The following is a 14,632-nucleotide window of genomic DNA, read 5'->3' as shown; positions in this document are numbered from 1 at the left end:
TCAAAAATAAAATGAACAGGCAGATGGAGATATAGATAAAAATATGGTAAAGCAAGTACAGTAAAAGATTAAGAACAGAATCTAGGTGGTGGATATCCAGATAATCACTATAAAATTCTTTGAAATTTGAAAGTTTTTATAATTAAATACTGGGAGAAGAAAGGATAAGATGGTCTTGGGTCTATTTGGCCTAATACATTCATTATAAAGGATCCCTAATGGTTTTTGCAGACATTGATGATTGCTACCTCAATTGATTATATCATTAGGGGATTGCAAAATATTGATATAATTTTCTAGTTCTCATTTTGAATTTTCCAGCTGTGGCTCTTACACAAAGAAAAAAAAGTCTTCATTGACTAATTACATAGAAACATAGTTGCCACAGGAAAGATAAATGTCTTATTCTTTTCCTGCATTTATCGATTTACAAAGTAGTGAACTGATCACCTAGGAACCTCTAAAGATGTCCTATGAGATACCTTTTGGAGGGGAACTTGATACATTTCAAACCACTGCAGGCATTATTCTTTTTCATGCTCAAATTGTCCTACCTGTGGTCAGTGGGAGCCCCTGCAAGTTAATCTGAATGCTACTGACATGAGCCTGTTAATCTCAGACTTCTCTCTTGTCTTCAGGCACAAGATGCCCTGAGGCTTACACTGTACAATTTCTGCCCTGGACCTGAATGAACCTTAAATCCAATGAGCTTTGCGTTCTTTTGGTAGGAAGTGGTGATTAGAAACTATAATCTGGTACTAGTGATGCTTAGGGCTACTGGACTGTCATTGTTTCTTGGCACTGACAATGGACTGAGCTAGGAAATATCTGTTTTTAAAAATGAGAAAAATAAACTATGAGTTAATACAAACACTTCAAGGTAAAATTTAATATGATAGGGGTTCTACTTAACTTAATTTTAAATTCATTAAACTGTTTTATTTCTTATACTGAAAGTCTTCATTCCTAATGATATTAACAAAATTACTTATAAATTATTTATTACTTATAATTTATCCATATGCATGTATGTATTTCAAAATAATGTACCAAAATTATCACCATCAGTAAGTCTACAAGATGCAGTTCAGTGGGGTTTTCTGTGGTCCTTTTTGTCCTGCTACAGTTTAACCTCAGATGAAAGAAAATTTAATGGGACAAATCACTTTTGTATCAGCCTAATGCCATTGTTCCTTAATTAGGTGTAAAGGGAGATAAGTGGGAAAGTTTAAGTCATATCAGTTTTTAAAACATTTCCCTTTCCAACGAGCATTCTGAGACAAAAACAAGGTCTGGGTGAAAAATTCTTTAGCGAACTGATATAAACACAGGAGAAACAAATCACCCTACTGAGTAATACAGGGTCAATGAACTGAAGGAGTAAGAGGCCAGAAAAGAAATCATGAGCATAAATCTCATTAAACAGGCATGATAAGTCAGAGCTGACAGGCAGCTGCAAATTTTCTCAGCAGGAGCTGTAGTGAAATGCTGCTTAGCAACACCCGAAGGCAGAGGACAATGACGATGATACAAAGAGCTGGAGTGTCAGATTTAAGTGTGACAATCAGACCATCTTACAGCTGATTATTCACCAACCAAACCACAACCAACTGTGGTAAAAGGGTAAAGTATGACTACACTGCCCATGCTTTAGTACTTTTATTTCCTACTTTTAAAAAATGCTGGCAAAGGGCTTCCCAGTGGCTCAGAGGTAAGGAATCTGCTTGGCATTGCAGGAGACACAGGTTCATTCCCTGGTCCAGGAAGATCCCTCATGCTGTGGAGCAGCTAAGTCCATGCACCACAACTATTAAGCCATGCTCTAGAACCCCTGAGCTCAACCACTGAGTCCATGTGCACAACTATTGAAGCCTGCAGGCCCCAGAGACCATGCTCTATAACAAGAGAAGCCAGGGCAATGAGAAGCCCATGCACTGCAATGAAGAGTAGCCCTTGCTCGCTGCAACTAGAGAAAAATCCTTTCAGTAGTAAAAATCCAGCACAGTCAAAAATAAATAAATAAATAAATAAATATTTTTAAACGCTGGCTTAAAAAAAAAGGCTGAGCCATTAAATCAAACACTGATCTGATCCAGTTACTTGATCTTGGAAGCACTAAATAAAATCTGTAAACTTCACAGGCAAAATAAAAAGGCAACAAAAACACTTCATAGGTTGTGATAAGCTATGAGTTAGAGGACTTATAAAATTCAATGTGATCTTATCATTAGTGATTTTTTTTTTTCAAATTTGAGTTTTAATCATTCTCAACATTTTTTTTTTCCTGCCAGGACATACAGCTTACACGATCTTAATTCCCAGACCAGGGGTTGAACCCGTGCATTCTGCATTGAAAGGCCAGAGTCCTAACCACTGAACTGCCAGAGAAGTCCCTTATTCTCAACTTTTAGTGTACATTAAAATCATCTATGGAGCTTAAAAAAAAATACATATGTCCAGACTCTAACGTAGACATGCTGAATCAGAATCTCTAAAAGTGGGCTGGACATCAATATTAGGAAAAAGATCCCAGGTCATTTATTTGCACCAAAAGTTGAAAACCACTGAGATATATAAATATTTAAAACAGTTCTGTTTTATGTGCACAAGAACCACTTCAGAAGCTTGTTAAACATGACGATTCCCAGGACTTGTGAAAGTTGTGATTCTCTTAGCCTGGTGTGGGCTCAGTAATTTACTTTTAACCAGAATTCCAGGTAGCACTGATACAAGTGTCATCAAAACACACTGTGAGTGACATTTTAAAAAATATCATTGGGAAAGAATGAAAGAGACCAAAACAGACAAACACCACCAGGCGGGGATCCGTTATGTGGCAGCCCACTGACCTGAGTGATGTTGGTGAATATCTGCTCAGACATTCTCTCGCACAGAAGAGCCACCAGTTGGAGAACCAGCAGCTTCCGCTCCTGACCTTCCACCAGAAGAGTCTGGTGCTGCTCTAATTCCAAAAGGCTTTTGTTGGAGAAAGACTTCATTTTTAACTCTGTTTCATCTTCCACAGCCACGTGAGTCAACTCCTATCAGTGTGGGAGAAAAGAAAAAGTAAAGAAAAATCCTACAGAACTAAGGACTTTAAAAATAGACAGAAAACTCATTTGAAATGTGTATATGGAGAACCAGTCTGTGTTCATTACAGCACTAGTTATAATAGCCAAAAACTGAAAACAAATCTCCTTCGATAAGAGAATGAATAAGCTGTGATGTTTTACTATATTGTAGCAGTTGAAATAAATGAACTAGATCTACACAGATATCAATCTTAAAAACACAACTGAATGGAAGAGGTAAGTTGCAGAGTAATACATATATCATGATGCCAAGTATATGAAAATGTTAAACTTTACAATAAAAATCATAAACACACACAAAGAACTAGTCTGACAAACTACTTACTTTATCACTATTTTTATGATCTCTACCACTAGCCTCCCTTGAACTGAGGTCATATAACATTTCCAAACTCCTTTTAGTGACTATTAAATGCTTTCACCACCAGAACTCTTTTTCCCTAGGATATTCAGAACTGAACTTCCACTAACAGGTAATTCATTACTGTGGGTTTTATAAGATTTTCCCTAGCTTTCATCTGTAAATTTCCTTGGGAAGGGAAGCCTTAAGCTCCATAACAAGGAATACTTTACCACAGTATTAATAACTAACAGTTCAGAGCAGTGGTGCCCAACTGTTTCTGGGCAATTTTGTTCTCCAGTGGGCACTTAGCAATGTTGAGGGGCATTTTTGGTTGTCATAACTGGGAGATGACACAGACATCTATAAGTAGAGGTCAGGGATGCTGCTAAACATCCTATGATGGACAGGAAGCCCCCATTCAAAGAAACAAATACCTAGCCCAACATGTCAACAGCACCAAGGTAGAGGAACCCTGGTTTAGAGCAAAGCCCTTTGACTTTTTGAAACAAATTTTAAAGAAATCATCCAATTAGAGGAGTATTTTCTTGGGATGTTATTTACAGTGAGTGGGGTATGAATGTGAATAAGAGAGGTGAGAAACCTCAAAAAAGTATCCCCCACGTCAATTCTATGAACATCAGTCCTGATTTCCTCCTTGCATTCTCCCAACCCACACCAACCTTAAATTCCATAGACATTCTCTTAGAGTGGACATTTTCTTTAGGGAAAATATCAAAGCAGGCAGAGATCAATGATAGAGAATCAGAGACACTGGCTCATGGTCTCTAACAATGCAAATAAGGAGTAACAGGGTGCAAGTTACTGACATCGGAGCAAAAGAAAACAAAGCCACCAGACTAAGAAATAAACCCGGAAAAGGTTTCAAGTGGCTACAAAATGTAATGAGAGAGGCAGAACTGCTAAATCTCCTTTGCAAATACCTGACAAAACAACAGTCAGAAAGGATGAGGGATTATTCCACAGCTGTAAAACCTGCTATTAACTTCAAAAGAGTTCTTACTGTCAACACAGAGCAAAGATTAACCCTTTCGTAGATCGATCACTTTACTTTGGTCATCTCTAAAAATTCAGTAGAGATTACCTCGCAAAGGAGTTCAATCCTATGTGTACTGCTGAAGGCAAATTTCTTTTTGACTGAACCAAACACTACTAAAAAATAAATTACCCTATGGACTTTATTTCTCCTAAATTAAGATCTAATTTTAGAACCTAAAATTATGACTGCCTGGCAAACTCAAAGGAGCTCCTGATACTACCCTAGAATCAAAATGACTGTGAGCTATACACAATTCTTACCTTCAAGCAGAAGATGAAGAAGTCACCGGCTAAACCACATTCCTGGCAATGGGACAGTAAGCCCCCAAGGTGCTCCACTCGGCACTGCTCTGAGGACACCTTCTGGTATAGGGCTTCATCTTCATCTTCATCACTGCAATGCAGGGGGAGATTTATCACCCAGAGGTATTCTTTTTTTTTTGGAGACCCCATTAATAATCTTCTAAAGTAACATGTTAATTTCATACAGTAAATCATTATAAAAGCTCAAAAGATGTTTAAATTATTTTCCTGTTTCTCCATGCTGAAAAAGTTATTTATTCTCAGAAGTTAGGATATCATGTCCTATATGGTCATTTGCTCAAATAAGGAAAAGATTCCCTTGACGGTGGATACTGAAAGATCACTATTGATATTATTTCAATAAGCTTCAAATGCAAAGAGGAATTAAAGTATAGGTTTACGCATATATTCTGGTTCCTGAAGAAGAGACAAGAGAAGGCTGAAAAGCAAGGCCAGACCACAGAGAATGTTGGATGTCATTCAAAGGAGCTTGGGTTTTTTTTCAGTGAGCTGCTAAGGGTTATGAGCAGTGGAAAAAAGACATAATCTTCATAGGAAGAGATTCAGTCAATCTCAGTGAGCCAAGTGTTGACTTGTAAAAATCCATAGATTCAGAAAACTGAGTAGGCTGAATTTCCAAGTAATAAAATGTGGCTAAATAATCAAAAACAGTGCTGTGATTTCTGCAAAAAGTTTAAAGAAAATTCTCACGAGGTACTACAGCTTCTAGTTTTCATTCATCACGTAAGTGTGAAAAAGCCAACACATAATATTCTTATACTATATCACGTAAATAAATACAAAGGTACAAAAGATACACTAAAAACAAGACACTAAAATCATGTAAACTGTGATTAGGATAGTTGGTAATTTTTGTTTCCTCTTTATGCTTTTTTATGTTATACAAAGAACATTTATAACTTTTGTGATGAAAGAACAAAACTTCTTTCAGATTAAATTGAAGGAAAAAAATGACAGGTGTTGCTTCATTTCAGTGAAAACTACAATTATTAAAGTTAATTTAGCAAACTATCTCACTGGGCAGTATGTCCCAATCTGCTGGTTCACTAGTAACATAGTATTTATACTCCTTTAGGAGAATGAATCACCTAGAAGTTTAGGATTACTTCCTATATTATCCTAGAATCTTCTAGAGGTCAGTCATGTTATCTCCGACACATTTTAAGTTAGAAGAAAAGCTGAAATTGTGTCTAAGCTTCTGTGAACCATTCTATCAAAATGAAATACCATATTCAAATATTCTTTAAAAAATAAAAAATAACATGCTAACAATGACCTTAAGAAGCATTGTTTTATTCATTCTTAAAACTTCAATGGAAGAATCATTTTCAAATAGTCATATTTAGCTCCAGAAAAGTAAAAATTCTGGATCCAAAGATGACAAAATCTAAGCTGCTCTTGTAGAGTTTCTTTAATCAGACTTCTTATTGATAACTAGCGCTGCTGGGCAGAATGGTGGAGTGAAAGGTAAGTGGCGATAAAGACCACGGGCTTGGGGGATGAATACCATGAGCAGTTTTAGAAGAAATCGTAAACACACACACACACCCCACATACCACCACCACCCCACCACCCTGGTCTTGTACAGCATCAACTTACTGGAGACATGGAGTGTCTTCAATATGTAATGAAAGCTATGGATCCTATTTTCAGCAAAGAATCTGTAGTTGCGTATAAAAAATCCCTTGTGTATGATTTCAAGGGGATCACAGAGTCCCAGAAGTCCAGGTAGAGACCCCTGGTTAAGGATCTATCGATTCTGGCAGTGAATGGAAATTCATTCAATCACTGCCAATTTACTTTTTTTCCTGCCAAGGAGAGAAACTATAGTTTCAATAAAAACTATTGATTTTGACTTACTTGCACTAAAGACTTGTTAAGATAGTAATAAGTTTTAACTGCTGATAAGTCAAATACTATGAAATTCTCTATGCAGTCACTAAATTGATCTCAGGCTAAATTGTTCCAAAGTGGTTTTAAATAAACATGACAAAAAATATTAAGCTCCCTTCGTTCAGGGGCATAGTTATAACTGCAAAACCTACACTGATGGTTCTATTTGCAATCAGTATTTTTTTTTTCTATTTTTCTTAAGTCCTTCTAATTGAATAAGTGCTTTAAAACTTAACCAAAAAAAAAAAAAAAAACCACCACTTAATCAAGCTAACCATGAATAAAAATATTAGACTTAAACACTTTAACAAATAGCAACACTTTGAATGTGATATGACATTTGAGTAGAGCAGCTGCTACCAGTTAAATATTACATGAACTCTGATCAACAAGAACTTATGTTCTGAGGTGGTAACATATACATATGTCACCCAGAAAATGGAAATAATGTAAAATACATTTGTGAGACATCAGTTCAGTTCAGTTGCTCAGTCGTGTCCGAGTCTTTGCAACCCCATGAATCTCAGCACGCCAGGCCTTCCTGTCCACCACCAACTCCCGGAGTTTACTCAAATTCATGACCATCGAGTAGGTGATGCCATCCAGTCATCTCATCCTCTGTCGTCCCTTTCTCCTCCTGCCCCCAAATCCCTCCCAGCATCAGGGTCTTTTCCAATGAGTCAATCAACTCTTCACATGACGTGGCCAAAGTACTGGAGTTTTAGCTTCAGCATCAGTCCTTCCAATGAACACCCAGGACTGATCTCCTTTAGGATGGACTGGTTGGATCGCCTTGCAGTCCGAGGGACTCTCAAGAGCTTCTCCAACACCACAGTTCAAAAAGCATCAATTTTTTCAGCGCTCAGCTTTCTTCACAGTCCAACTCTCACATCCATACGTGACCACTGGAAAAACCATAGCCTTGACCAGACGGACCTTTGTTGGCAAAGTAATGCCTCTGCTTTTTAATATGCTATCTAGGTTGGCCATAACTTTCCTTCCAAGGAGTAAGCGTCTTTTAGTTTCATGTCTGCAGTCACCATCTGCAGTGATTTTGGCTTCCCTTGTGGCTCAGCTGGTAAAGAATCTGCCTGCAATGCTGGAGACCTGGGTTTGATCCCTGGTTTGGGAAGATCCCCTGGAGAAGGGAAAGGCTACCCACTCCAGTATTCTGGCCTGGAGAATTCCATGGACTATCACACAGAGTCGGACATGACTGAGTGACTTGTGAGACATAGGAGAAATAAATTATCCATTCCACTAATATCAGTTAGCTGTTTTCTAAACTATCCCTAAGAGAAACAAACCTCTATCACAAAATTACCATAAGAGTGCTCTGAGAGAATTTCCCATAGGAATAAGTCCGACTCTGAACACACATATACCATTTTGAATGTCAGAAAGAGAATTGGATTGTTATAGTGTTGAGGGTGAAAGGTGTCTGCCAATTACTCTGATTCACTGGCAAAGACTCTGCGAAGTAAGTGGGCTTGTTATGACAAAGAGCTGTGAGACTGCAGTAAACTGCACCTATTAGCATCTAGCAAAAACCTGCAGGATCATTTAAGGCTCATCTTTCACTTAGAGGTTATAAATAGCACCTCAGCTGCTAATTTCTGGTTTCCTTTCTATCAGCGCCCCTTAGTGGACAAGTCATAGAACAGCCTCTTGGGTACAATTAAATCTGAAGAGAGAGCCAAGAATGGGTGGACTCACCAAACGGCCTCCTTGACGGCAATCATAATGCCGCCCTGAGCGGCAGCTCTAAAGTGGCACAGAGAATGGAGAGAGGGCACAGATCTGTCCAACCCTGCAAATCCTTTTAGGCTAGCAATTGCCTTCTTTCTCTCCAGTCTCCCCAGAATCCATAATAAGATCTCTTGGCAAAGTGACCTGGCAGAAAAAAGCAGTTATAAATGAGCTTGTCATCTTATTCTACATGTCTAACAAGTTAACACAGAAAAAGAAAGGATGACTGTCAGGTTCCCTGCATTCTAAACGCTGGCACAATCACCTAGTATTACTGACGTGTGGGAGAGGAAACTATGCTTAATTTCAGAAAGCAAACATCCTGAAATTTGATGAGTGACTGACTAATCTCTGGCTGCAGAAGCAGCTCTGATATGACACATGAGCCCCACATGATTTTTTTTTTAATTCCAAGTGTACTCACTGCCTTTGCATCAGGCACTGTGAAAGAAAGTTGGCACAGATCAAACTACCTACCATCAATGGGACCTATAACTGGTGACCAAGAACACCAGCAAATTCTTGCTGACTCCTTAGCCCCCTTATCTGTGTGAATAAGCTAGGATAGAAGTGGAAAAAATGTTTGTTTCTTCCTTCTCAGCCTGATGAGGACATGATAGTGCTGTGAGGACTTCAATTTCAAAACTAGAACAAGAATTATAGGAATGGTCTTCAGAAGCCAAATTCACACATTTATACCCTCCATCTTCCAATGCACTTTCTCTTGCCACTTCCCTCATGGCTGTGACACCCTAACCAAAAGGCAATATGTAAGCTGTGAATAATCTGCCAGACTGAGTACTTCCCTTTATCAACTAACAATGATGATGATAATGACTATTTACTGAGCCTACAATTTTCCAAGGATAGTGCTATACAATTACTTCAATACACTTCAATACAGTTAGTCTTCATAATAACCCCATGAAGAAGATAATATTACTGTATACGAGATTACATATGGGGGGATTTCCAAACGACAAAAATCAGAATTCTGTAGTACTTCGGAAAGGATAGAAATTTTTTAAATTTTTATTGGAGTATAGTTGATTTGCAATGTTGTGTTAGTTCCAGGTGTATAGCTAACTGAATTAATTATACATATACATATATCCACCCTTTTTTAAGGTTCTTTTCCCATATAGGCCATTATCGAGTATTGAGTAGAGTTCCCTGTGCTATACAGTAGGTCCTTATTATCTATTTTATACCTAGTAGTGTGTATGTGTCAATCCCAATACTCCAATTTAAGTCTAAGAAGGAGGGAGAAACAACACAAATCGCTTGAGAATAGAGTTGATACAAAATGAGTCCTACTTAAATTCCAATACATAGGATTATTTTCTGGATGACTGAAGAACTCCTTCATTCTTATTAACACTGCACAAACACCAAATCCAGGCCTAAATTACAGAGTACTAAATTCAGATTCAGGTTTCCCAAACTTCACTTCTAACAGCTCACAAGGTGTTTATGGTCCAACCTCTATTTCCTCCTCCCCAGACATACAGTTTCAGTATTGTTCACTGGTCAAACAGGGGCATGCTTATACGTGTAAACAGAGGATTTCTCTCTGCTGTCTAAAACAGAGGCTGAGGAAAGTCATTCTAGAAACTAGATCCAATTCCCCTGCAATCTGCAAAGCACACTTTCTTTTCGAGAGGACTGTCAGAAGTTTTTCTGACTTTGAAAGAAAAAAAAAAACTACGAAGGGGCATAAGTCATACTCAAAATAAGAACAACATGCAAGAAAGACTTCACTGTTTACAAACAAGAAGGTTCTCTAGGTTGTTTACCTTATGTGAGACACGCTCTGCTTGGTAAAACAGTAGAGAGAGAAGAGGATTCCCAGGACAGGAAGCAGAGAATCCACCAAAACTGATAAAGGTTCATTCCCGACCACGTAGACCTAGGGAAAAGGACACAGTGGTAGAGTGAGTGCAAGGCCTGAGGAATGGGAGTCAAACACTGCACACGTATCGACAGGGCCTGAAGGCTGACCTTAAGCAACACTCTAGTCCTGAGGCGAACACTTAGAAGGCTAAGGCAAACACCTGAGACTGGTAGACACGCTGGAACAGAGAGACTGAAATGAAGCATCACCCTTCATGCGTGCAACCTGAAGAACCACTGGGGAACCAGGTAGGTGGACCCATTTTCTGACTTCTTCCTTTCCTACTTCTGACGAGCTCAGAGCCTCCTCAGCTACTATTCATCTATACAATAATTATCTTACTGTTAAAGGCCCTGCTACTAGGACTAACAAGCAAACAGAAAAGTTTAAGACTAGATTTGAAAGAAAAAAGCAAAACAAAATTTGCTCTAGGTTTATCCTTTTTTAAAAAACATTTGTTTTTATTTATTTATTTGGCTGTGCTGGGTCTTAGTTGCAGCACACAGAATCTTCTGCCTGTGGCATGTGGGATCTAGTTCCCTGGCCAGGGACTGAAGCCGGGCCCCCTGCATTGGGAGCACAGAGTCTCAGCAACCAGACGACAAGGGAAGTCCCTAGATTTGTCATTCTCCAGATGTGACTGCCACATGGACAAATCCTATTCTCTCCAGTTCAATCAATGTGCACCTAGATCTGCACTGGCTTTACAGGGTTAAGCGTGTGAGGATGCTGAAGCTGATTAACAATAACTATGTTAAATATTTTATTTGTACCTTTCAAAAAGGATTCAACAAACTTTTCTGAATACATACTGGAATCAAAGTACTGTTCTAGGCACTGCACTACTCTGAATATCAAAGTGAAGAAGACTTGTTCTCTTTCATTGCTTGTGATCTAACAGGAAGAATAAAATGAGTTAAACCAATAATATTGTTATTATTATTCAAAGTGGGTAATTTAAAATACCTTACGAAGTGCTAAAATGCTATTCAAAACTCCAATCAAGCATAATAGGATTTTAAAATGTACTTAATTCTGCTCTAATACATTAACTAAAACCTGATGGTGTCAACGGTAATAATAATAAAAGAAGAAAAAAGAGGCTCTGACAATGATCACACCCTTGATATGTGTTCCAGGAACTATGCTAGGATTTCTATCTTCCAGGTACCAGGTTATTCTTTTAAAGAGTTGGCTCACTGAAATTATAACAATCTCACAAACTCTGTATTAGCAGACCTATTTTTTTTAGTATAATTGTTTTACAATATTGTGCTAGTTCTGCTGTACAAGTGAATCAACTGTATGTTTACATATATCCCCTCCCTCTTGAGAGTCTCCCTCTGACAACTTCCCCATCCCACCCCTATAGGTCATCACGGGGCACCAAGCTGAGCCCCGCTGTGCTACACAGCAGCTTCCCACTAGCTATTTTACCCAGGTAGTACATATATGTGAATCCTACTCTCCCAACTTGTCTCACCCTCCCCTTCCTCCAAGGTGTCCACACGTTTGTTCTCTATCAGCAGACCTATTTTAAAGGATGAAGAAAAGAAAACTTAAAAGAGGCCCTAATTAACACAAAGAGGAGTGAGGTGGAAATCAATGATGTTTATGGGAAACTGAAGGTCAAGGAGGCACAAGCTGGAAAAATCCCTGTGCTTTTCCAGAGAAGCCTGTCCCTTTAAATCAACCCTAATTTTTCATACTCCTTAAGCCTCCCAACTCCTCTGTGGAGCCTGATAACGAAGGAGCCAGCTTCCTGTGCATGATCTAATCTCCATAAGCCCAGCTAAATGAGGTACATTGTATGGCAGTGTTCAGAAATAATATGCAGGCCTAATTATGATATCACAAATTACAGGAGGTAAAAAAGGAGATCCCCCAGATAACGTAAGGGCCTATTGTTTGGCTCTGGATTGTGTGTTCCCAGAGGTAATCCCTGTGGAGCCATCCTTCCTTACCAGCATCTTCAATACAAAAAACTAAAAAACAAATGAAGCTAAATCTGTATTATTTACTGGGCCAAAGCACTTCAAACTTTAACATGAATTCATATCAAGCACATCTCTCACAGGGTAGGCTATTGTTGATAAATTCCTCCAATGCTTAAATTCTCTTCTAATACTTTTCTGTATTTTCTTAGAAGGAAGAGAAAAAACTATAGTTACTTATACATACAAAAATGTTATCCATTTTTACATAAAGGTGCAGCATATGTTTACTGAGTGCCAATTTGTGAGACATATTCGTGGTTCTGAGGATATAATGGGAAACAAATTATCTGCTTCATTCTAGTGACAGGACGGAAACTAAATAAATATACAATATCAGGTAGTGAAATGCTAGGAAGAAAAACAAGTTTAAAAGGACAGAGAGTGATGAGGGGAAGACCATGTGAAAAGAGGGAGAAATTAAGAGCAACTCTTATCAAGTCACCAACTAATAAACCGATAAGTTCATAGATAAGAACAGAGAAAAAAATTTTTTCAAAGTAGAAAGATTTAAAGTCTCCTTTGGCTCAAACTGATCAATTTGCTTTTTCTATGAGAGCTCAGAGAACTTGAATGACTTCTGCTTGACACAAACAGGATTGTCACCTCCCTTTCAACATTAATAGTTAAAATTCTTCCTTGGACTGAGCTCCAATCTACTTCTCTTTAAATGTACTTACTGGAAGTATATCTATTTTTAAAAAGTTTTGGACTGACCATCTAAAAACAATCATCAAAATCTGTTTTTTTAAAATCTACCCTATGATTGCTCTGCATCCTAATGACCAGACAGCATTTTACAGATGAAAGACAGGCGGTGGTACTTATGCAATTGATTCAGCTTAAATTCTACCTCTTCCATAGATCTGCTATATTATTTCATTGTTCAACAGTTCATTCATTCATTCTCTAATTCAAATAACCATTAAGCATCTAACCACCATCAATGACTTTTCTTCTATCAATTCCAAAAGCACTTTAGAGCTTGTAACATATAATCAGTCTTTGCATATATAGTTATCTCTGACCTCTTCAACTAGCCTGGAAGGCAGAAGTCAAGTTTCCTACTTTAGCACCTGTAAGAACAGATGATTAAGTTGTGTTACCTGAATTTCTGGTGAATAAGCAGTTGAAACACAGCAGTATACAATTTAAAGGCACCCCATGTTACCGCTTTTATTAAGCAATCAATAACAACCATTTATTGCATGTCTCCTCAAGAATGAACCAGGTATTCAGCTAAACATTTAACATATAATCAATCCTCACAAGAGTCTTACAAGTTAAGCATTTTATTCTCATTCTAAAAGCGTGGAAAACTGAAGCTCAGAGAAGTGAAGTTAGTTGGGCAAAGGTAGACTGTTAGGAAATGGTAGGGCCAGGATGAACCCAGATCTGTCTAACATAAAAGCCATGCACAACCCAGAGACAGAAAACAGACTAGCAGCTCCCAGCGTTGAAGGGAGGGAGACGTGGGGACCGAATGCTTAATGGGTATGGGGTTTACATTTGGGATGATGAAAAAGTTCTGGAACTAGCCAGTGGTGCTGATGGCTGTGCAACACTGTGAATGCCACTGAATTATACATTTTATTTTTTGAATTATACATTTTAATATGCAAAATGTATAATTTTATGTTATGTGTATTTTATCACAGTAAAAAAAGAGCAAAGCATATACCCCATGGCCTCCCAATACTGATCTCCTCTTGTGAATAATATTTTTCTTTCTTCAATCCCTAACCCATACCAACTTTTTCCCTGCTGGAGCCCCTCAGAATCAGTGGATCCCGGCTTGTTAGGCTATTAATGGCCTGTTTCTGCAACCTCTGCCAAGTAGGGCCGAAGCTCCCAGTGGCACCATGGACAGCACCTCAGCGTGGCCACCTCTTCCTTCTACTGAGAATCTTAAATAGCCCCTTTCTGTCAAGGTTTCCATAAATCTCCAGGGCCATAGTGTAGCCAGTCTCTTCAAAGGACAGCCCCCTCCTTCCAATCTCTTGCCTCACAAGCAGGTTAACAGTGTGGTCTGCACCTGACATCTAACATTACCTTCCACTTACACTCCCAAAGTGAAAGCTGGTCACTTTCCCCTTAATGTGGATGTTCCACATCCCCGTCTTGTATCCGGAATTCAGTGACCCACAAAGGGACACGGAAGGCTGGACTGATTCAGCCAATGCTGCAAAGCCATCTCTTGGTGCCAGCACTGACAAGGACCAAATGCATTAGGGAAAAAAACCCTTGCAATGAAGTCACACCACAGATGGAAAAAACCGTTGGGGC

At 38.5% G+C, this 14,632-nt stretch overlaps 1 protein-coding gene across 1 annotated transcript in view; it reads right to left on the bottom strand.

Moving 5' to 3' along the window:
* Positions 1 to 14,632, bottom strand: part of TANGO6 (transport and golgi organization 6 homolog) — a 180,859-nt gene that overhangs the window by 122,038 nt on the left and 44,189 nt on the right. The window contains exons 9-12 of the mRNA XM_065919341.1: positions 10,255 to 10,367; positions 8,426 to 8,602; positions 4,753 to 4,885; positions 2,850 to 3,041 (exon numbers count right to left, since the gene is read on the bottom strand). Coding sequence (XP_065775413.1) covers positions 2,850 to 3,041; positions 4,753 to 4,885; positions 8,426 to 8,602; positions 10,255 to 10,367 — 615 coding nt within the window. The remainder of the gene's footprint in view (positions 1 to 2,849; positions 3,042 to 4,752; positions 4,886 to 8,425; positions 8,603 to 10,254; positions 10,368 to 14,632) is intronic.

This window comes from Muntiacus reevesi, chromosome 2, assembly GCF_963930625.1.
Source record: "Muntiacus reevesi chromosome 2, mMunRee1.1, whole genome shotgun sequence".
In the NCBI taxonomy this organism is placed as follows: domain Eukaryota; kingdom Metazoa; phylum Chordata; class Mammalia; order Artiodactyla; family Cervidae; genus Muntiacus; species Muntiacus reevesi.
The sequence above is the reverse complement of the archived record's forward strand: the minus strand, read 5'-3'. Positions and strand labels throughout refer to the sequence as shown.